Source organism: Chiloscyllium punctatum, chromosome 26 (assembly GCF_047496795.1).
Source record: "Chiloscyllium punctatum isolate Juve2018m chromosome 26, sChiPun1.3, whole genome shotgun sequence".
Lineage (NCBI taxonomy): Eukaryota > Metazoa > Chordata > Chondrichthyes > Orectolobiformes > Hemiscylliidae > Chiloscyllium > Chiloscyllium punctatum.
In genome coordinates this window covers 71,945,312-71,970,662 of record NC_092764.1, presented here as the reverse complement: position 1 = coordinate 71,970,662, position 25,351 = coordinate 71,945,312, and the positions used below count along the sequence as shown (strand labels likewise).

Below are 25,351 nucleotides of genomic sequence, written 5' to 3'. Positions count from 1 at the left end.
GTACGGAATGAGCTGCCAGAGGATGTGGTGGAGGCTGGCACAATTGCAACATTTAAGAGGCATTTGGATGGGTATATGATTAGGAAGGGTTTGGAGCGATATGGGTCAGGTGCTGGCAGGTGGGACTAGATTGGGTTGGGATATCTGGTCTGCATGGACGGGTTGGATTGAAGGGTCTGTTTCCATGCTGTACATCTCTATGACTCTATGGGCAGGTTAGGTGAATTGGCTATGCTGAATTGCCCATAGTGTTCAGGCATGTGTAAGTTAGGCGCATTAGTCAGGGGTAAATATTGGATGGGGGAAATGGGTCTGGGTGAGTTACTCTGCAGAGGGTCAGTGTGGACTTGTCGGGCTGAAGTGCCCGTTTCCACACTGCAGGACTTTTAAGATTCTCGGAAGGTCAGTGGCTGTTGACAAACTCCCAATAAGTTATTGCCTTAAAAGTGGAGACTCTGGCCAAGAAGGACTGACCTCTAATGCTTATATTTCTATCACACCTTTCATGTCAAAACTGCTCAGAGTGCTTCAGACATTGATTACTTTCTGTCGTGATTGTTGTTATGGCAGTTACAGTGTGGAAGTTCCTCACAGAGCTGGCTAATCACATGCTATTATCCCCCCAGCCAAGGAACATCAGGTTCAGGTGAGATGTCAGTGTCAGTGGTGCGGGCTGGCACATCGGGAGCTCTCCCTTCATTTGTCGGCCGCTAGGTGATGGGTGTGGGGAGGGATGTCAGTCAGGCAGTGGTGGTCCAACTCCTGGTAGTTCTACAAGCTAAAGCCGACAGTGAGCAATGGAGTGCTGTTGTCTAACCTTTGTGATCCTAGCTCGGGTGCTGCCAATCTATAAAAGCCTCCACTAGGTAGGAGGGTACGTGTATTATTCTGCTAGAGACTCAGTGATACTTCAGGTGGCAGAGCTCCAAGGCCAAAGCACCAATTAAGGTTGCAGAGTCAGTGTGCAGGGTTGTGAATGGGACGAGCCACTGAAATCAGTTCAAATTCCAAAGTTTGCTAAGGACAGATTCACTGATGTTCCCACCCTGACTGCATCTTCAAGTGATACCAAAGTATCTGGAGTATGAGACCAAAACAGGGTGAGTGTTAAGCTATGAAATTACCACCCCCAGGCCCTGGTGACCATTATGATTCAAACATATAGCAATCGCAAATAAATTAATTGGACATCTAAACGAACAACCCAAACACTCTTGGATAATATTCATTTTCAGCATATAGACATCATTACAGAGACTAGAATTTATTGACAATTTTTTTTTAAATAGTCATGGGCATCACTGGCTGCATTGCATTTCTTGCCCATCCCTAGTTGCCCTTGAGAAGGTGCTGGTGAGCTGTCTTCTTGAACCACCGCAGTCCACATGCTGTATGTCGACCCACAATGCCTTTAGAGAGGAAGCTCTGTAATATTAACACTAAAGGAATGACAATATATTTCTAAGTCAGGATGGTGAGTGGCTTGGTGGGGAACTTCTGCTGCCCTTGTTCTTCTAAATGAGAGTGGTTGTGGGTTTAAGAAGATGCTGTCTAAGGATCTTTGGTGAATTACTGCAGTGCATCTTGTAGATAGTACACACTGCTGGCACTGAGCATTGGTGGAGGAGGGCTGAGATGTTTGTGAATGTGGTACCAATCAAGAAGGCTGTATTGAGACTTCATGGAGTCCGCAGTCAATGTTGAGGACTCCCAGGGCAACTCCCTCCCAACAGTAAACCACTGTTCTGCCACCTCTGCTGGGTCTGTCCTGCCAGTCGGAGGACAAATTCATGGATAGTGATGGTGGTGTCTGGGGCATTGTCTGTCAAGTATATTCCATGAGTGTCAGAATTAACATTCTTGATAAAGAGCTTATGCTCGAAAGGTCAACTCTCCTGCTCCTCGGATGCTGCCTGACGGGCTGTGCTTTTCCAGCACCGCACCTTTTGACTGATCTCTAGCATCTGCAGTCCTCACTTTCTCTAAATTCCATGAGTATGATTATGTCAGGCTGTTGGTTGACTAGTCTGTGAGACAACTCTCCTGGTTTTGGCATTAGCACCCACATATTAGTGAGGAGGACTTTGCAGGGGCACCAGGGCTGTTTCTGCCGTTGTCTTAGCCAGTGCCTAGGTTGATGCCAGGTGGTCTGTCTGGTTTCATTTCTTTGTTGAAACTTTGTAGCAGTTCATACAAATGAGGGGCTTGCTAGGCCATTTCAGAGAACAGTACAAAGTGACCTACAGTGCTGTGGGTCTGGAATCAGGTGAAGAAGGCAAATTTCCTTCCCTAAAGGACATTAGCATTACACCACCACCTCTCCTAATGTCACTGGATAAGTAATCAAGAAGCTCAGATTAATGTTCTGGACACAATGGTTTCAAATCAAATTTCAGGTGGGGAAAATGTGAATTCAATAAAAGTCTATCATTTTAAAAATAAAATTGGCCTAATTGCAACCATGTCAATTGTCATAAAAACATATCTGGTTCACAAATGTTCTTCAGGGAAGGAAATCTGCCATCTTTACCCGGTCTGGCGTATTGGTGATTGACTTTTAACTGCCTCCTGAGCAATTAGGGATGATCAATAAATGCTGGCCTAGCCAAAGACATCCACATCACATGAATGAATAAAGACAAAAATAAATACTTAAGAAAGCACTTCACCAACATACTTCCCCTTTAGTGGTTTGATGCAACTGAGTGGCTTGTTCAGCATTTCAGAGGACAGTTAAAAAAGTAAACCACATGTTTGTCACTGGCCCAACTGGATATAGGTGGTAGATTTCCCTCCTTAAAAAACATCAGGGAACGAGATGGGCTTTTACAATAACTCTGTATTTTCATGATCATTATTACTGATGCCAGCTTATTAATCCCAACTGAATTTAAAATCCTCCAGCTGCCAGTGGAATTTGATTTCATGACTGGAACATTAATCCAAGCCTCTAAATTTCTTGTCCAGTAATATCTTACCGATTTACAATGTCACTACACACAAGTGTGCAGAAGAATTTGTAGTGAAGGCTTTATTTAAAAAAAAGAAATACTTTTAAACAGGAACAGAGAGAATATGAAAACAAAGCCATAATACATATGTAAACTTTCTCGGTGTCACTTTGCTGACCTCTTCAATATAAAATGTCACCCTATGTCCAGCACTGGGTGCATTCTTTGGTATTAAATTTGCAAATTCAAAACTAATTTTCTTCTCCATAAATTTTCTTTTATTTTGACAGATTTGCTTGTCATTATTTGCTGTCACCCATCCAGCTCCCCTCCCATTTAACAAATTCATTGCCAAACATGGAGATGAGAATTGTTTTACATGAAATTGTTATTAACTGAAAGAGTTTTGGGAGAGATTGATGGGAACTGTCCCCAAACCTCCCCCGCAGTAATGAACAGCTTGTACACGTGAGCATTTCCACAGGCAGTTGAGGAGAAACAGTCCCTTAGTTCACATACACAGTAAAGTAGCTATTGTGACTGGTCCCCAAACCACATTGCCTGATCCCCAATGGTTCACCAGTAAGTGTCAAGGGTGAGAACAACATCATCATGGCCAATTCAGACCTACTGAAAACTCAGAAACATACAACCTAGGACAGAATGAGAGAAACAACTTGGGACAGAGTGAAAGGAACACAAACTGGGAGAAAAAGACAAATCGGTACAGAGGGAGAAAAGCTGGCTGTGATGGACGGTTCTATAACCCAGTTGGCACTTCTTCCATTCGTTAACTGTCCCAGCTTCTGACCCTCCTGCTCGTAGACCCTCCCAAACTAGCCTCCCCCCTAATCCTCTGCTTGCTGCCTCTCTAGCTCATGGCTTTACCCTGAAATCCTGCAACTTGAAGCTGCTGGAATTCTTTCAGCTGCTTTCTGCCTCTTGCCATTGGGCGCGCCTCACCCTGGAAAAGAAAGATGGAAGTGGTGAAAGGGAGAGAGATGGTGATTGGGAGGGTCAGCAAGCAGGAGGTTGGTGAACAGGAGAGGTTGCCAGCAGGGGCTCATTCAGTGAGAAGGTTGATGGGTCATAGGGTCAGTGAACAGAAGTAGGCCATTTGGCCTTTTGAGCCTGCTGCATCTTTCAATAGGTTCATGGCTGATCTGATTTTAGCCTCAACTCTGCATTCCTGCATATCCCTGATAATCTTTCATCCCATTGGTCATCAAGAGTTAATCTACCTCTGCCTTAAAAATATTTAATGATTCTGCATCCCTTGCTTTTTGAGGAAAGGAATTCCAAAGACTCAAAACTCTCAGACAAAGAAATATTTCCTCACCTCTTATTTAAACGGGTGAACCTTTCATATTAAACAATAACACTCAGTTCTAGATTCTCCTACAACAGGAAACATCCTTTCCACATCCATCTACGTCATTCCCCTCATTTTCAAATAAATCACCTCTAATTCATCTGAACTCTAGAGAATATAAGCCTAGCATGTCTAGCCTTTCCTCATAAGGCAGTCTGCTCATTCCAGGAATTAGCCTAGTAAACCTTCTCTAAACTGGGAGGTTTAGAGAACATCTATAACATCTTTTCATAAGTACAGTGACCAGTATTGTACATAATACTCCAGATGCAGTCTCAACAATACCCTGTATATCTGAAGCATAACCTCCCTACTCTTACATTCAGTTCCCCCTGTGATAAAACATAATATTCTATTGGCCTTTTGATGACTTGTGTGCCTGTTTGCTAACCTTCTATGATTCATGCACTAGGACACCCAGATCTCTCTGCATCTCGGAGCTCTGCAAACCTCTCAATTTTGATAATATGCTATTTTATTCTTTCTGCCAAAATAGATAATTTCACATTTTCACACTTTATAGTCCATTTGTTCAATCTTTGCCCACTCACTTATCTAAATTCTTTTGTAGCTTCCTTAGGTCCTCTTTACAAACAAGCAACATGAATTCGACGGGGACAACACTACCAGTATAGGGCAAGCAAAACAGAGAACAGCCAGGGAATTCCTAGAGGCATGGCACTCATCCACAGACTCTATCAACAAACACATCGACCTGGACCTAATATACCGGCCACTACAGTGGACAGCTCGAACTGACAACCGGAAGCGGCAGAGACAGGCCACTATAAATGCCAGAGGAAACATCACAGAAGCGCTTCACAGGAGGCTCCCAAGCACTGAGGATGTCACCTAGACAGGGGACGAAACGTTTGCAAGACAAATTCCCAGCTCGGCGAACAAAACCACAACAATCCTGCTTTCTATTTATATGTTTAGGTTTCTTTAGGTTGGTGATGTCATTTCCTGTGGTGATGTTATTTCCTGTGGTGAAGTCACTTCCTGTTCCTTTTCTCAGAGGGTGGTAGATGGGGTCTAACTCGATGTGTTTGTTGATAGAGTTACGGTTGGAATGCCATGCTTCTAGGAATTCTCGTGCATATCTTTGTTTGGCTTGTCCTAGGATGGATGTATTGTCCCAGTCAAAGTGGTGTCCTTCCTCATCCATATGTGAGGATACTCGTGAGAGTGGGTCATGTCTTTTTGTGGTTAGTTAGTATTCATGTATCCTGGTGGCTAGTTTTCTGTTTGTCCAATGTCGTGTTTGTCACAGTCCTTTCACGGTATTTTGTAAATGACATTAGTTTTGCTCATTGTCTGTAGAGGGTCTTTCAAGTTCATTAGCTGCTGTTTTAGTGTGTTGGTGGGTTTGTGGGCTACTATCCCCTTTAGCTACGCACAAGATATTTCTTCAAAGAACTCTGATAAATCAAAGTTAAAATCACACAACACCAGGTTATAGTCCAATAGGTTTATTTGCAAGCACTAGCTTTCAGAGCACTGCTCCATCATCAGATGAAGGAGTAGCGCTCTGAAAGCTAGTGCTTTAGAATAAGCCTGTTCGACAATAACCTGGGTGTTGTGAGATTTTTAACATTGCCCACTCCAGTTCAACACCGGCTCCTCCACATTATGGCATCCAATAAAACAATTAGACATGATTTTCCTTTCACAAAATCACATTTGCTTGGTCTGATAACTTTGAACTTAAAGTGCTTTGTTATAACATTAATAATAACTACTAATAATTTCCCTATGAAGAATGCTTTCTGTTTCCTCCCCTTTTGAATGAAGCAGTTACATGAGCTATTTGCCATTCTGTGGACCCCACAAGATTGAGGATGCCCTAGAGGTCAGAATTAGAATTGTAAGACTGAGAGTGTACAGAGATGGGGGTGGGGGATTTGAAAAGAAACATGGACTTTTTAAGATTGAGACTTTGTTTAAAATAGTGGCCTATGTAGGTTAGTGAGCACAAGGATGATGGATTAATGGCATTAGATGCAACTGTCACCATAGTTAAGAAAACAAAAGGACTCTGGCAGCAGAGTTCTGGTTAAGCACTAATCTATGGAGATTAGAATTCAGGTGGCCAACTAGGGATGCATTTGTATGATCAAACCTGGAGGTAAGATAGGAGGGTTGCAAGGCTTAGCAAATGTTGCCCATCCTTAATTGCCCTTGAATTGAGTGACTTGCAAAGAGCTGGGAGTCACATGTAAGCCAGCAGATTTTCTCCCCTAAAGCACATGAATAAACCAGATAAGTATTTTACAGCAATCAATGATAGTTTCCTGGTCGCCATCATTGAAACTAGCTTTCAATTCTAGATTTTCTTTAAAAGTGAATTTAAATTCCACTGGATTTGACCACTAGAGCTCTGGTCTGGGCCTCTGGATTATTATAGTTCAGTGTCATTACCATCACACACAGTCCTCTCACATTCTGTGTCACAATAGGAAATGCATTGAATAATGCACCCTCAGTAATGCTCCACTGGAAATAATAGGTTAGTGGTATATGGAGTAGAAGTGTGGTTAGTTGGGAAAGGAAGATATAACACTGCTCTTTCAAGTGTCTCTCAGTCCAATTCTTGGAATTCCTTCTCAAACAGCACTGTGGGTCAACTGCAGTGGTTCAAGACAGTTGATCACCACCTTCTCAAAAGGAAACTCAGGATGGGCAATAAATATAGTGCAGCCAGCAATGCCCACATCCCATGCCTGAATGTTATGAATTATTCAAGATTCAATAACTGTGTTATGGACAAACTTGTAACCATTTACATGTGACATTCTCCGTCCACAAAGCAGGTTTCATGTATTGTCGGTGACAAATTAAATACTGTACCTAGGAAATTAATTTGCAACAGGAAACATCCTTTCCACATCCACCCATGTCAGTCCCCTCATGTTTCAATTAAGTCACTTCCAATTCTTCTAAACTCCAGAGGATACAGGCCTAGCCTGCATCACACAACTTTCCTTTGTGAGGTAGCTTTAGATTTAATGGAGCTATGATGACTATTGAAAATATTGATGAATTCTTCCAATTCTACTTCTGTGCAAATTCAAATCTCCCCATGGCAGAGAGGGCAAGCTCCTCTCAAGCAAACACAGAATGCTGGAGAAACTCAACAGGTCTGGCAGCATCTGTGGAGGAGAATTGAAGATATCATTTTGGACTCAGGAATGGGTGATTAGTTGGTAAAGTAAGATATGGGAAGTGTCACCACTGGGTACCATTGCGAACTATTCATCCTTTCAGGAACACAGCAAAGCAAGGAGACCCTGGCTTTGGAGGAGGCAGTGGTGTGGTTGGAGAGTCACGTGACTCATAACCCACAATACCAGGCTCAAACACCACCACAACAGATGGGAAAATTTGAATTCAATGAAAAGCTAGTCAAATGGTGACCATGAAACTGTTGATTGTCATAAAAATCTCTGGTTTACTAATCATACCTCAATGAGGTCCGGCCTATATGTGACTCCAGACCCACAGAAACATGATTGACCTTGAATTGTTTTTCGGCTAATGTGGGGTGGGCATTAAATACTGGCCTAGTCAGCAACCTCCTCATCCCATGAGCAAATCTAAAAGAAAAGAATGAAGACGAAAAAAAAACTTGATACATTCAAACCTACCATGCGTGTAACATTTATTGTTCTATAAATATCTTCATAGTGAACTTTCACAGCATAGTTAACTGGAAAGTAATCCTTCTGTAAATAAAACAGAACCGATCATTAAAACTTTCATGCAAGTGCTTCATTTTATTTCTAGATTTTTCTATACACTACGCCAATACCCCAAGACCTAAATCTTTCACCTCAGCCCAACCTCCATCTGCAAACTAGGCACTCGATTGAAAAGGAAGCTCCTTGGTTGCTTCAGACTAATATCCAAATATGTCGATACAACATGGAGCATGTGTTCTGGGAGCTGTGCTTCTTGTCACAGATCAGGGAATTCAAGACTCATTCCAAATTTATAGAATTTCAAACAGCCAATTTATATCCATGCAAATCTTGCCTCTGTGCAAAGAACCAGGGGATGGGATTCATGAACATCTCACCTCTTCGAGAGAAGGACTAATGCTGGTCTGAAGAAATAAGCCTGCTTTTGAATTGAGATGGCTGGCATGTATGAATTTGGATTCAGTAAACTCCTTCTTTCACTCTCACCCTCATTGGTCAGACTGGATAAGAAGAAATGAAGTAATCCTTGCATTCCCACTTGCCCCTAACCAATCCACCAAAGCTGGAAAATCCACTTACCCAGGTGACAGCAGTTCAGGACTAAATTCTGCTCTGATATCCCTCTGATATCATTTAAAGACTGAAATCTTTAAATGACCCACCAGCACAAGATAAAGGTGGACACGAGGATAGGTCTGGGAAGGCTGTGAAATGACAGAACCATGACCCTGGCAGTAAACACCATCAAGGGATCAGGACAAGAATCAGGAAGGTGTTTGGGGAAAGGATATGTAATTCTATGGGAGGCCTATGAATGTGACCATTCCCCCAGCGGAAAGATTTCAAGTCTAAAACGTTGGGGGCTTTGACCCCATGTACGTAAGAACTTGCAAAGCATCACTTACCAAATATCTGACCCGCAGACCATACTGTAGTTCACTATTTAACTCCAACAAATGGACACACTGTGAGTACACAACAGCAAGAACTCCAAGCAGACTGAAATCTACAGGAAATGAAAAATTGAACAATTACCTAAATTCTGTTGAAACTCAGCATCAAATAATAGTCAAACTGATACAACGACTAACTCAATTAACTGAAACACTAGGCACTGTTGTAACCTGACAGATCCCAGCCCTTTCTCTCACTTTCCAATTGTGATGTCTGGTTGTAGTTTGAACAATGAATGTTTCTCCCCTGTCATTTCATCACTACTTCTTGATCCCCTGATAACATTTCTGTCCTAATCTGCTGCAATGTTCCAGTGAAGCCCAGTGCTGGCTGGAGGGACAGCACCTTATTTTTCTTTTTGCACACTTTACAGCACCCAGAATGCAACACTGAGCTCAATAACTTCACATCAAAAGGTTATTCTGCATTTTGTTTTTTTTCCCCTTCTGCTGACATCAGGTTTTTATATTTTTTGCCTCATTAAGAGCTCACTATTATTCTACAACTAGCACCTACTTTGGATCGGTCACTTCACCTACTAAATTACCACTATTTACCTTTTATTCCACTTTGTTTTTTTATTTTATTCCACAACACCCTTGGTATCTAATCTCTCTCACCCTCTAACATTTCCTCCGGTTCCATTTATCCTTTCCGCATTTTCAACAGCAGAGAGCCCCTCACATTAGTTCTAAGAGGAGTCATAGTGGACTTGAAACATCAACACTGATTTTCTCCGACAGATTCTGGCAGACCTGCTAAGTTCTGCAGCATTTTCTCATCTTATTTCTATTACTTTGCTTGGCCGATTCATCCAAATATTTATTATTGAACATAAAGTTTATTCTTCACTAATTAGCTTCTATTTCCTCTGGTTCTCATTTATGTTGTAGTAATATTCAGTTTATTTTAGCTTGGCTCAAAATGTTACATTAGTCAAAAAGGTAACCTTTCAACCTCTGCCGTTCTGGTCTGTAAATCCATGTTTGAGTTGGAGGTGAATCTCAGAATCTGGTTACTGGTGAATGGAGGTAAGTGACCTCATGTTTTCTCTTTTTATTCATGTACCCTGAGACTTTGACTTATTTTTGCCAAGATTGCCAGTTTTGTCCTGGAGACTGATTATACACAGGAGGGTGATAATACTTGCCACTTGCAGTTTCAACAACACTCAAGAAGCATGACACCATCCAGGACAAAGCAGCCCACTTGATTGGCACCACATCCACTATCTTCAGCATTTAGTCCCTCCCACAGCACTGCAAAGTAGAGGCGTGTGTACTATCTACAAGATGACCACCTAAATTCACCAAACCACCTCTAGCAGCACCTTCAAAAGCCTGCGACTACTACCATCTATAAAGCCAAGGGCAGCAGATACAGAGAAAAAATACAGCGCAGTATAGGCCCTTTGGCCCTCGATGTTGCGCCGATCCAAGCCCACCTAACCTGCACTAGCCCACTATCCTCCATATGCCTATCCAATGCCCGTTTAAATGCCCATAAAGAGGGAAAGTCCACCACTGCTACTGGCAGGGCATTCCATGAACTCACGACTCGATGAGTAAAGAATCTACCCCTAACATCTGTCCTATACCTACCATCCTTAATTTAAAGCTATGCCCCCTCATAATAGCTGACTCCATACGTGGAAAAAGGTTCTCATGGTCAACCCTATCTAAACCCCTAATCATCTTGTACACCTCTATCAAGTCACCCCTAAACCTTCTTTTCTCCAATGAAAACAGCCCCAAGTGCCTCAGCCTTTCCTCATACGATCTCCCTACCATACCAGGTAACATCCTGGGAAACCTCCTCTGCACCCGTTCCAGTGCCTCCACATCCTTCCTATAGCATGGCGACCAAAACTGCACACAATACTCCAGATGCAGCCGCACCAGAGTCTTATACAACTGCAACATGACCTCAGGACTCCGGAACTCAATTCCTCTAAGCCAGTACGCCACATGCCTTCTTCACAGCACTATTTACCTGGGTGGCAACTTTCAGAGATCTGTGTACATGGACACCAAAATCCCTCTGTTCATTCACACTACCAAGTATCCGACCATTAGCCCAGTACCCCATCTTCATCACTTCACACTTACCTACATTGAACTCCATTTGCCACCTTTCTGCCCAGCTCTGCAGCTTATCTATATCCTGCTGTAACCTGCCACATCCTTCCTCACTGTCAACAACTCCACCGACTTTCGTATCATCTGCAAACTTGCTCACCCAACCTTCTAGCCCCTCCTCCAGGTCATTTATAAAAATGACCAACAGCAATGGTCCCAAAACAGATCCTTGTGGAACACTGCTAGTAACTGCACTCCAAGATGAACCTTTACCATCAACTACTACCCTGTCTTCTTCCAGCCAGCCAATTCCTAATCCAAACCTCCAACTCCCCCTCAATGCCATACCTCCGTATTTTTTGCAGTAGCCTACCATGGGGAACCTTATCAAATGCCTTACTAAAATCCATATACACCACATCTACCGCTTTACCCTCGTCCACCTCCTTAGTCACCTTCTCAAAGAATTCAATAAGGTGGAATCGTAACCTGCAAGTCCCCCTCCAAACCATACAACATCCAGACTTGGAACTATTACGCTGTTCCTTCAGCGTCACTGAGTCCAAGTCCTTGAACTCCCTCCCTAACAGCAGTTTAAGAAGGCAGCTCACATTACCCTCATCTTACAAGGAACTAGAAATTGACAATAAATGCAAGTAATAAATCCTGTGAATTAATAATAAAAAAAAGATGCCATGAACGGAATACCTCTATTGTAAGTGTCCTGCAGGCAGCATGAATTTAAGATACATTTTACAAAAACTGCAGCAAACAATCCTAGGAGTGAAATCAAAGGCACATCAAAAGAAAGGGTTTTTTTCAGTTTTTATGAGCATTTATTTGCCAAATTATCGGAGATCCGTGAAAGGCTGTTTGATTGCATGAGTCAATTAGATGCAGGCCATGTGATGAATTAAAATTTTAGGAGTATGTCCAAATCAGTGCTGGAGATCTAGACTGATTTCTTGGTCTCTGACCCAGAAAACTGGGCACACAGCTACCTTGGCTGTAGGGACTGCTGGGGCTGCTGGGGCCAACCAGAATTAGGCTTGTTGGACATCACACCCCTGCTATGTCCTACAGAGCTGTACCAAGATTTGATGGTGTGCTGGAGGCAGTGGGTTGTATATCCGCAACATTAGGCTTTAAAATGCAAGATGGCCATCACAGTAGAAAACAGATTTCTGCAAGTATTGCAATTTTTACAGTTATAGAATCCCTATAGTGGGGAAAGTGGTTTTGTGACAATAGCAGAGTACTTTGAACAGAAGGAAAATCCAAAAGATTTTACAACCTCTTAAAGTTTGTTTGATCTTTCCCAAATCACTTAATCCCATTCAGAGGTTTTGCTGAAAAGTCTGTGGCCAAAACACACTGTTCACTCCTTGTGAAGTGGTTTTGAGACATGGATTATTAAGTTAAGTGATTCAAATGAGTTCTTTATTCTGAAACTTCTTTTTGCTGATGTATGGCATTATAATTTTATGCTGGTTTCGACCTTATTTTACAGTCATTTTAGAAATTTCTTCAGGAGTCAATGATGGAAATAATTGCTAAAGGTTATTGGCTGTTCAAAAATTAGCTGTATATCAGGTATATTTTCTTTGGAACAAACGGAGACTATTTGGATGGAAAAGTACTAATGTAATCCCTGGCTTGCCATAGTCATGTGATCTCAGCATGAGGCAGGCAGCAATCATACAGTTTAAGACAGACATAACACAAATCAGACAATTGAACTTAAAGAAAGTGTAATGTTAGGATGCAGCTGAGATAGAGTGATGAAGAGGTGGATAGAAGCACACCAACTGTTACAAAGCGTATTCCATCCTAAATGTCTCTGAAGAACAGAAAAGCAGAAATTTTGAAAGCTTTGAAGGCAAACTTTGAACCTAAATTGACTTGATACACGTGAATAGTTTGTGTTCCATATAAGAACTAAATGTGAAAAAAGTGCAGGTTGATAGATATGTGACTGTATTAATACAGCTCACAGAATCCTTTGAATTTGAGCACTTGAAAGCTAATCTCATTGATAATAGAATTATTGTGGCAAAAGAGATCCTACTGTGATATGTTGACCAAGAGAAGAAAACTGACTTGCAAAGTAGTTATAAATATGTAGGCAAAAGCGAGGACTGCAGATGCTGGAAATCAGAGTCTATACTAGAGCGGTGCTGGAAAAGCACAGTAGGTCAAGCAGCATTCGAGGAGCAGAAAACAAAAGACATTTCGGCAAAAGCCCTTCATCAGGAACGTCGATTTTTCTGCTCCTCGGATGCAGCCTGACCTGCTGTGCTTTTCCAACACCACTTTAATCTAGTTATAAATATGTGCAGAATCTGAGCTTATAAACCAATAACACATATATGGAAAAGTAATGTCTTGTGCGCTATGTACCCAGACCTATTATTATTTTAATCCTAACCTTAATTAATTAGGAGCCCAGACCAATCCGTTGTGTTGAAAAACAGGCAAGTTGTTTCAAGCTCAACAATGTGGAGAAAAGCAACAAGTATCACTGAAACAAAAAGAAAATATATATGAATAGGAAGGGTTTAGAGGGATATGGGCCAGGTGCTGGCAGGTGGAACTAGATTGGATTGGGATATCTGGTCGGCATGGACGGGTTGGACATGCTGTACATCTCTATGACTCTAATACATGTTGAATGTAGGGTAAACAGTGTTTTAACTACAAGGAGCTAAATATTTTGCATACAAAGTGTTTCACTGGGCAGAAAATAAATAAGCCCATAAAAACCATAGTGACTATTGCTACAGAAATTTCAGGCAATGATTCTGATAAATCAAGTGTGGCCAAGAGAGAGACTGGACAAAGATTCTGCCAATTCAGTCTACACCTTACAGCAGGTTGGCAACATCAAATATAACGGAGAAAATAGTGTAAATATTGCAAAGACGACAAGAGAATTAATATATCAAACTAAAATGAAGTGCCAGATGGACACTGGTGCTTCCTCGAACACTATGAGCTTCACAGACCTACTCTAAAAAAAGTGATGCTCACCTCGAGAGGACAAATTAGTCTGACAACTGAAAGATGACACAGACAGAGTTAAAGCCACTCGTCTCAGCAGAAGTAAGTTGACAGCTCAGACACTAAATGTACTAGAAGAGATATACAGTGTTTCACAGGCCACACTGACTGACAAACACACAATGAAACAGTGCGTGGTAGAAAGGATCCAAATGCAGGAATACAAAACAAACTCATGCCAAGCTCAAAATGCAAAGACCGCTTTACTGGATACAACTAAAAAGAAAGAGGTTCTCTGGCAATAGTGGGAATCAGCTGGAAAGATTTGGAAACAAAACTAGTGAGTGCATCATTCCATCTTGCCATTGGAGGAAAAGCTGACAAGGAGAACACTACCTAGAACAACGAACGAAACTATTCGCTATTCATAGAATAGTTGTTGGCATTCTGGGTAACTTGAGTAATTCTCATCATAAAATGATAGTGTATGCAAATTTATTTCATGGCAATGAGTGTAATATTGTGAAATTGTACTAATATGCTTCCCAGCTTGCTGTAATGATGTGACATTTGCAAAATGCACTCCTGCAGATAACCATCTTACACCCAGTTCAATAAAATCACTGTACTAACCAGACTATTGTCTTGTGAACTAGTAACAGAAGCTGAAGTGTAGCTGACATGAGAGATGTAGATTGTGTGACAGGAAGCCCTTATTGCCCTTGATCACAACCAGGAACTATGGAATATAAGAATGTAAGAAATAGGAGCTGGAGTACATCTCTTGGCCCTTAAGCCTACCCTACATTCAACAAATCATGGTTGTTCTGTGCCAGGCCTCAACTCATATTTAAAGTTAACTCAGCATAGCTGTTATCTTACATTTCAAAAATCTATCCACCTCTTCAAATACACAGATCAACCTAGCTCTCAATGTCAGCAAAACCAAAGGCACTCATTTTTGACTTTCGACGGGATGTTACACATGCCCCCCTACTCATTAACAGCACAGAGGTGGAACAAGTGGAGTGTCAAGCTCCTGGGAGTGGTCATCCACAACAAGCTTTCTTCATGTGGACGCACTGGTTACAAAGGCCCAACAACATCTCTTCTTCCTCAGATAGCTGAGGAAATTTGGCATGACGGCGAATACCCTTGCCAACTTTTATAGGTGCGCTATTGAGAGCATTCTGTCTGGGCGTATGGCAACTTTATCATTCAAGATCGGAGACGGTTACAGAGAGTGGTGAACTCGGCCTGGACAATCACAAAGGCCAACCTCCCATCTATAGAATCCATCTACCAGGCCCGCTGTCAAAGGCCGCCAGCATTCTCAAAGATTCATCCCACCCTGGCAAGGTTTTCCACAACATCTACCATCAGGGAGAAGGTACAGAAGTCTGAACACATGTGCCAGCTGGTTTCGTAACAGTTTCTACCCTACTGTTGTTAGAATACTGAATGGACTCTCAAACTCTTAACATTCACCTGTACCGGTGTTTTCATTTTTGCCGCTGTTTATCTATTATTTACTTATCTATGCAACTTAACTATGTGATCTGTTGGTATTGCTCGCAAGACAAAGCTTTTCACTGTGCCTTGGTACACATGACAATAAATTCAATTCAATACTTAGTGATCCAGCCTCCACCACTCTCTGGGAGAAGAAATTCCTCTGCATCGGTTTTAAAAAAGAGTGCTCCCTCATTCTGTAACTTTGTCCTCAAGTTCAAAATTTTCCCACCAGTAGAAACCCTTCAATATCAACCCTGTGAAGCCCCTCAGAATCTTCTATGTTTCAATAAGATCACTCCTCACTCCTCTAAACTCTAATGAATAAAGGTCTAATCTGTTTAGAATAGGAGGCAAGAGGAACAGCACCACCACACTTTGACTCTCCCTCTCCAGCATCTGCAGTCCTCACTTTCTCCTAAGCACTTGAAGAGCCATAACCTACAGGGCTACTGACCCAGAGTTGGAATTATTTATTGTTATTATTTCTTTTTATTATTATTGAACTATTGAGCAAGACAAAACTCAATAGATTGCCAGAGACTAACAATATCATGTGATATAGAGATTTTATGGCAGTGGTTTTGAGGTAGATGATCAACAGAGCAAGCTGGACAGATTAAACAGCCTTCCCTTCTTCCTGTGTTCCAATGAAAGTGAGACTAGGCTGGCTGGACTGGATATATCTCGGTTTGTGCAACACGATGGACCAAACAGCCTTCACCCATGCTGTAAATTTCTATGACCCTCTGAATTATATAGTCAGTGCCTGACAGAAATCCAGCTAGAGAAAGATCACTTTCACATTGCTGCTGGCAGGATCTTGCTAGGTAAAACTTACTGCCACATTTTTACATTTGAGGAAGTGACTAAACCTGGAAAAAAAGTATTTGTTGGCTGTTCAAACACACTGGAATGCCTGGAGGTCGTGAAATGGGAGTTTTCTTTTTCCTTCTGTCTAGTTTGGCTGACCTCCCAGACTATTTAAACTTTGTATCCATGGGCATCTGATGAGGCTTCAATCTGTCCACTGCCTATCAAGTTTTCCTCAAATGGGCTTGAAAAGGTATCAAAACTCTATCCATCCCAGTGTAGTTTCCGAGAATTATAATATATTTTCAAAAAAAACAGTCACCGTAGTTCAGGAGTCCACCTCAGAAATCCCAGGACCGCACAGGAGAAAAGAATTTGGACCCAGCCCAAGGACTTTACAATAGTGAAGGCCTGACTTATGTTTAAGTTGTATTTTCAGGAGTTTTTCCTGGTTTTATACAGTAGCATGTGCCATGGAATTTATTCACCTTCCAAATAGTGCCTTGCTGGACAATAAAGAGCAGGCAGCTGAGATTTATGTCTGGAAAAGCTGGTGTGTCCAGATGTGGTCAGGTCTTATGTCTTACAAAGCTCTGCCTCAGCACTTTTGGTTCCAGACAGAGTTTGCAGTGAAAGAACTGTAGCTGAAGCTGAACCCAAACACTGCTTTCAGGGATTGGATTTCAGGAATGGTGCACCCTGACAACATCCTCCCCTACCCTGACAAATAGGACAATCTGGAAACTGTCCCCCTCAGTGGGATACTCAACAATTAAGGGTGAGACCCTCACGTTCAAGGCTGGGGATTGTGTAGTCCCAACAGTGCTACATTCAGGTGGTGGTCACTGCTGGGATTACAGGCACTTGATCTGGAGCCCAGACTGGGACACTGGTTGGCAATCCCCAGAACATGGGATGTGAGAGAGGGGTGAAGGTGCAAGTTAGATATGGCAAGAAGGGGAGTGTAGGAGCAAAGAGTCAAAGGGAGCATATGACGTGGATGGCCTACAAGGGAAGCTCCCCCTTGCCTGACACTAGTTAACCCAGTGGAAAATGCCAGGCTTCCACTTGGCATGCAACTCCTCAAGTAAAATAGTGGCAGAGGTGGGATGAACCACGTACATAACCATTAAGGATCTCAATGGGTGACTCACATAATGCCTTGAGCACCCATTCAATAATATGGAAGTCAGGTCAGGGAGCATTTTGCAAGCCACTTTGCCTTCTAAAATCTGACAAGATTAAAAACTCCAGTCCTGTTTCTACAATGCCTTCTCACTGTGGTTACTACTTCGAGTCTTAAATATAATTCATGCTCAACGATTCTGGCCCCTCACCATCTCCTCTCTGGCAGAGTGCCCAACATTCATTGTTAATAATCTTATAGTCTTGATGCAAGATGTTGGTAGAGGAGTGCGGTTGCAGTTCGAGTTATTTGCACCAGGCTCATATCAAACAAGAAACATTAAAAGTGAGGAGCACGGTGGCTCACAGCACCAGGGACCTGGGGCTCAATTCCAGCCTTGAGTGACTGTCTATGTGGAGTTTGCACATTCTCCCCATGTTTGGGCATTCCAGTTTCCTCCCAAATCCCAAAGACGTGCAGATTAGGTGAATTGATTATACTAAATTGCCCATAGTGCTCAAGGATGTGTAGGTTAGGTGCATTAGTCAGGGGTAAATATGGTGTAATAGGGTAGGGGAAATGGGTCTGGGTGGCTTACTCTTCGGAGGAATTGTTGGGCCAAATGGCCTGTTTCCACAGCGTAGGGATTCTATGATGGCTAAATAAGTGGCCAGAATCTGATGCGGGCAGAAAACTTTCAGAGACGGGTCTGGTAGACATATAGTGGCAGACTTTACTCACTGGCTGTAATCACAGTTCTTATGCATGCCAAAACAGTTTTAAAAGACTCCTACCATTATTTGGATAGCTGCATGGTTGACTATAAAAATATTCTGGCCAATTCAGCACACCCAAATACAGACTGGATGGAGACATACCCAAAGCTGACCTAATCTGTAAGAAGACTCCAAAAAGCCTGTATGGGAATTCATCACTTAACAATAAAGTTGATGTTTTGGCTGAACTGCTTCCTGTGGGTCTCAGGGGCTGGAGTCTGAAGGTATCTCCAAGTCTAATGTGAACTCAGTTCAGCAAATATTCACCCCAGGATTTTCCTATTTGCATTTAAAGTGAGATGAGGAGCAATTTTCATGGTGTCAAGTCCATCACTGCAATGAACAAATTTTCTCACAATATTCTGCTTTCCTGGCCATTAAATATGCAACAGATGTTGCATGTATTTCCCAGGAAATTGTGTAGCTGAAAAGATAAATAGACAAAGTCTTTTCCCTGGGATGGGAGAGTCCAGAACTACAGGACATAGGTTTAGGGTGAGAGGGAAAAGATATAACAAGGAGCTAAGGGGCAAATTTCATGCAGCGGGTGGTGCATGTTTGGAATGCAATACTGGAGGAAGTGGTTGAGGCTGGTACAATTACAGCATTTAAAAGATATCTGGATGGATTTGTGAATGGGAAGTGTTTAAAGGGAAAAGGGCCAAATGCTGGCAAATGGAACTAGATTAGGTTAGGATATCTGGTCAGCATAGATGAGTTGAACCGAAGGGTCTGTTTCCATACTGTACATCTCTATGACTAAGTGATGCACAAGTCAGAAGAAAAGGATTTGGCAGCATATGGTTAGCACGGCTGCCTCAGCATGAGGGACCTGGGTTTGATTCCTCTGGGCGACTGTGTGGAGTTTGCACATTTTCCCTGTGTCTGCATGGGTTCCCTCCAGGTGCTCTGGTTTTCTCCCACACAGTTCAAAGATGAGCAGGTTGGGTGGATTAGCCATGCTCAACATTAGGGTGGTGCTGGAAAAGCACAGCAGGTCAGACAGCATCAGAGGAGCAGGAAAAAAAAATAAATTAAATCGACATTTCAGGCCAAAGCCGGAATGAGGCCATGCTAAATTGCGCATAATGTCAAGGGATGTTCAGGCGAGGAGTGTAAGCCATGGGAAATGCAGGGCTACAGAGATAGGGTAGGAAGGTGAATTTGGGTGGGATACCTTTGAGGGTCAGTGTGTACTCAATGGGCCAAATGGCCTGCCCCCACTTTCATGGGATTCCATGATTCTAAAAAGTGTACGCCACTGCGGGATCTTCCAGCTTACACATCTATGTGCTTTAAAGTCCAGCAACACACATTTGCAAGGAACTACCTCATAAATCTGCGGTGCCTGACCACTCAATGTCACAGAAGAAAGGCAAGCTAGCTCTCCATTCCAAGACAGTGATCCAGAGATGCTGGTTGAGAGTGGTAGTTTTCATGCTGACCACTAATGGAGGGTACACCAACCAACCCAGTAGCCTGGATAGAAATCATACCTCTAGCCAGTGAGGCAACCTGAATGAAAAGGGATGCCCAAGAATGTCACAAGAAGGTCAATGATCTTCTATGCTCCACACCAGTAAGTTCCACCATCTTCTCTCTGCTACCCGACAATTGAGGTTAACCATTTAGTCTACACTGTCATGACACAAGCATCTCACCAAGACTCGTGGACTACAACTATCTGTATTGCATGCATCTTGTACACTCAAGAACTCACACTCGCCTCATTCTCCCAAACTACTAACCCTTCATGCCCTTTGTACTTCTTACTCACTCATGGAGACAACTCATCACCTTTCCTGCTTGTTCACGGTATCTAACTGCTCTTGCATCCCCTTTCATTATACTCAATCCCTCCCTGATTTGATTCAATTTGATCCAATCCAATCTAATCCCATCCTAGGAAAAACTAGCCAAACCTCCCAGACTTGCTGTCTCCATGACTAGGCTACCTGTGATCCCTGCACTCGGTCTGCAGGATTATCGATGGTCAACCTGCTGTAGTATAGTTGTTTGAGCCCCTTGACTGAGTGTGCTGGTATCCCCTGCCTGACTATAGTCCTCCTTCAACCCAACAAGACATTTCCTCTGACTGTCACAGATTGTCATTTACTTGAAGCACGTGGTGTTTACCAGATAAACTGTTTAACATCAGAGCAGCTGCAGTTTCAATGTGGTATAGTGCTGCACAACATGACCATCCCCTGTCTGATTGACTTTTCAGCCCTACCCAGAGTGGCACAGAACTGCCTGACTCTCCATCTGCACTGAACAGCAAGCTAAACCACAGAGGCAGGCTGCATGCAATGTGATGCTAAAGTCAGTGAACATTAAGAAAGCAATCTAAGAGCTGAAATCTGTGTGTGCCCCTGTCCCTGCAGTAGCATCCTATGTAGATGCAGGAGATTCACGGCTATCCCAACACTCAGTGAAAGCAAGAAGCATGCAAGTCTTAAAATGTCCGTCAGCTCTAAAGTGGTGTTGGAGGCCTAAAATGTAGTCCAAAATGGTTCGAAAGCAGGTATGATAATGTGATGAGCTGGTGGTTTTCTGATCCAGAATTGGATGGGTGAATAGTCGAGGAGGATTGGGGCCTCAGAGTGAACAGAGGTATTATTGTAAATAACAAGTTTATACGATGACCCGATGAAGGTGAACATATTATAGGCCTTCTTGACAACCTTATTTACTAATGTTGCCATTTTCAGGGAACTGTGGATCTGGACTTAGATTTCTCTGTATGTTGATGCTACTAATTGTTTTGCTATTTACTGTATACTTCCCTCCTGAATTAGATCGTCCAAAGTGCCTTACTTCGCATTTGTCTGGATTAAACTCCATCTGCCATTTCTCTGCCCAAGTCTCTAGCCTATCTATATCCTGTTGTATCCTCTGGCAATCCTCCTCACTACCCGCAGCTCTCCCAATTTTGTCATCTGCAAACTTACTAATCAGGCCACCGACATGCCAGCACAGATCCTTGCTGAACACCAATGGTCACAGTTCTCCAATCTGAAAACCACCTTTCACTGCTACTCTCAGTTTATGACGAAGGCAGTTCTGTGTCCACCTTACCAGCTCACTGTGGATCCCATGTGACTTAACTTGTGTATCAGTCTGCCATGTCAAAGGCTTTGCTAAAGTCCATATAGACAAAACCTACCACCCTACCCTCAATCTTTATTACTTCTTTTAAAACCTCAGTCAAGTTTAAGGCATGAATTTCCCTGCACATAGCCATATTGCCTTTTGCTAATAAAACCATATTTCCCCAAATGTGAGTGAATCCTATCCCGAAGAATCTTCTCCGATAATTTCCCTACCCTTCACATAAAGCCCACCGGCCTGAAATTTCCCAGATTTTCCCTGTTGCCCTTCCCATCTGTCTATGACTCAGAAACAATGGTATTCTCTGAACATTGCAACATCCCTCTTTCTGTATCAGGTGTCAGAGGAACAGGTTTTGTTATTATGCATTCTACGTCATTCAGGCTAGAGAACATATTCAGCAGAACCAGTTGCATGATTCACAGAATTTAGGGGTCAGCTCTGTGTCAACAGCTTCTATGCATTCATCCTTGGCAGTTGGAGCTGTCACGTTGCAATATCTTGGATGAAGCACCATAAGCTTCAATTTGCTATGACTGCCCCTGAATCCCCTCAGTCAGCTTCTCACCCCTACCTCTTCACCTCTCCCCTCCTCCCCCATTCCAGAAACTATAGCTCAAAAATCAAGGCTGACACATCCAGTGCATAGAGAGGGAATGCTGTTTTCTTAAGTGGACATAACATTTCCCATGCCACCATTCAAAGAACAAGACGTTTGGCCACAATAAATACCACAAAAATAGGTTCTGATCATTATCACATTGCTGCTTTCCTATGTTAAACATTGACTACACTTCAAAAATATTTCTTGAGCTATAAGGCACTTTGACATCCTAAGTTTGAGAGAGATACTATATAAATGTAATGCTTTTAACATTAGAATTTAGCAGGACAGGAAAATCTCATGAGACCAAATAAAACCTATCTTTCCCAGGAATTAGCCCCACCATGCTTTCACTTGTGTTGTTATTCACTCCTTTCTCTGTAAATTTTCATCCGTAGCCACACGCCCTCGCTATTTCTAAAAGCACATCCTCCAAGATATCTGCATTCCTACAAAAAATTTTGACCTCGTGTATTCCTACTTTCCTTTGATCTATTATTAGCAGACATTCTTTCAATTTCCTAGGCCTTATGAAAAAAATCTATTCTTTGTATTGATAGCACAATTGTAGCAGATTGAAACATTTGAGCACAGGATGTTCCACTTTTGATTTGATTCTGGCTGTGGTGCAGTGGTTGTGTCCTTACCCCTAGTCCAGGAGACCTGGGTTCAAGTCCCACCTGCTCCAGTAGAGTGTAATAACACCTCTGAACAGGTTGATTAGGAAAATATGTTAAATTAAAATAATAAAATTGGGACACTGTGGGACAGTATCAGTCATTGAAAACAATTTAAGGCTCACCTGAACAGTATATAGTCAGTCAGTCTCAATCAGAGCCAGTGTCAAAAGAGAAAACTAAACCAGGTGTCTCCATACACCTAAAGTACTACTATTACTCTGAGGTGCTGGGGCCACATTGAAATTCCAGGAACTATTTGATTGCTGAGAATTGAGGCTTGATGTAGCTGGAGGGTCTGCAGTGGGGGCAGTGCCAACATAGTGAAACTAGCTGACTGCAAATGAATTAGAATTGTGTCATGATCAGTTTCTGGAATTCAGCCATGAGAATCCAGAGGCACCCAGTCTTTTCCCTTCCTCTTTCTCTCTCCCTCCTCTCTAGGAAAAGATATCAAACACAGAGGAGGTAAGCAGTCTTTGAGGCAGTCCAGGTTGGAGCAGCTATTAACAAAATTCAAAGACTTAATCGTTAAAATCTTGAAATCCTTTGTGCAACAGAAAACTTTCAATGAGATTTAGTTACTCAGTGTCACTAATGTGTTGGTGAGTTACTAAGAAATCTGTGGTGATATATCTTGACTACATCTCTTATTTAAATGTCCTTTGAGTGTGTTCGAACCACAGATTGCCCGTTAACCCATATTTACCTTTTGTTAATTCTGGATGACAGAATGTAACTCGTCATAGATAGTTTGCTTTGCTGATCTTGCATGGCAAAATTAATTTTGAGTTCTCAAAACTTGTTGAAAACATTACATGGAATCTCATGTTTTTAGTTTCTTGGGAGGCATCTAGGATGTCAAACTTTTTCTGCTTTAAACTATCAATCTTTCTGTTCTCTAGCCAGATTGTAGTAGAAGTTTGGCATCAAAGATCATAACAGCCCTAAGCACATGGTTGTGTTTCCTAAACTTCTTCCTCTCTCCTCCTTTAAACAATGTCTTAAAACCCAATTCTTTGACCAAGCTTTTAGTAATCTGTCCTCATATCTTCTGTTGTCAGGCCATCATCCGCTAATGGTAACTGTTACGCTCTCCTGGGTGACCACTACCTAACTGATTATTTGACACTTTTTAAATTTTTAATTCTAATACCTCCTTATGTGGTTTGATACAAAGTTTTGTTCGACAACACTGATGGATCAAAAACTTGGATCAGTTGTCAGTTATCATCTGAAACATTAACTCAGTTGTCACTCAACAGATATGCCAGACCTGCTGAGTTACTCTAGTACTCTGTATTTTAGTTCAAAGTTCCAGCAAGTGCAGAGTTTTACATTTGCATGGTTAGTATTGTGAGGTTTTAACCAGGATAAAGGTGCTACATAAATACAAATATTTGTAGTTCCTTATCATTGCCATTTTTAAGGTTCGAGCAAAAAGTTTTGAGTTGATTGGATCTAAAGGACTTTTGGGAAATCATCCAGTGAGAGTGTCTGCTTTTAAACAAATCTTCCTGTAGCTTTCCAATATTAGCTGTGCATTGATACTTAACATCCAAGTGCAGTTTCAGGCAAATTTTCAATTATACTTCAATGACCATACCTTGTTGCTAATGCTTTAACAAAATTGTTGGTTGCAATATATGTTAGTTTGAGTTGGTGAGCATTGGGTGAATGGAGTGTGGGGAAGAAGCAAACCTATAATTTGAAAGAATTACACATGGGCTAGGATGTATGTGAGATCCTTGTCCAACTCCCTCACCAGTGGAGTTAAAAAAATGCTCCCTTCTGTATTCCAACAAAAAGTGGAACCAAATAATGTAATATCACCATAAGTTCAGCAGAAAGTCAATCTGAATATACATCCATCCCTCTTTTGCCATTCATGCTCTCTGCTTCATTTTGTGCTACCTATACACTATATTGGTCTCTGGTATCTCAAGCTGTGGGTCTCTATTCACACACTGTCTCTGAAATGGTGTCGTCCTTACCTCCATGGACGAGTACATATATTTATTCATAGTATTGGGTGGCACGGTGGCTCAGTGCTAGAGACCCGGGTTCAATTCCCGCCTTGGGCAACGGTCTGTGTGAAGTTTGCACATTCTCTCCACGTCTGTGTGGGTTTCCTCCGGGTGCTCCAGTTTCCTCCCACAGTCCAAAGATGTGCAGGTTAGATGAATTGGACATGCTAAATTGCCCGTAGTGTTAGGTGGATTAGTCAGGGGTAAATATAGGGGGGTGGGTTTCTCTTCAGAGGGTCAGTGTGGACTTGTTGGGCCGAAGGGCCCGTTTCCACACTGTAGGTAATCTAATCTATAAACGGGAACATAGGAGGTTGAGGGGCGATCTGATAGAAGTTTACAAGATTGTGAATGACATGGAAGAGTGGAAAGTCTGAGGCTTTTTCCCCCCACAGTGGAGGGGTCAATTACTAGGGGACATGGATTCAAGGTGCAGGGTGGGGGAGATGTTTAAAAGTGATGTGTGAGGCAAGTTTTTCCACACAAAAAAAAAAGGTGTGGTGAGTGCTTGGCATGCACTGCCAGAGGTGGTGGTGGAATCAGACGCAACAGCAGCATTCAAGAAGCACCTGGACAAATACATGAATAGGAAGGAAATAGAGGGATAAGGATCCTGTAAGTGAAGGCAGTTTTCTGGTATAGTGTTTAA

The 25,351-nt window shown here is 42.2% G+C and overlaps 1 protein-coding gene across 1 annotated transcript in view; it reads right to left on the bottom strand.

Annotated features, from left to right (window-relative positions):
• il34 (interleukin 34) overlaps positions 1-25,351 on the bottom strand; it is a 68,947-nt gene that overhangs the window by 16,465 nt on the left and 27,131 nt on the right. Inside the window, exons 3-4 of the mRNA XM_072547646.1 lie at positions 8,930-9,030; positions 7,971-8,048 (exon numbers count right to left, since the gene is read on the bottom strand). Coding sequence (XP_072403747.1) covers positions 7,971-8,048; positions 8,930-9,030 — 179 coding nt within the window. The remainder of the gene's footprint in view (positions 1-7,970; positions 8,049-8,929; positions 9,031-25,351) is intronic.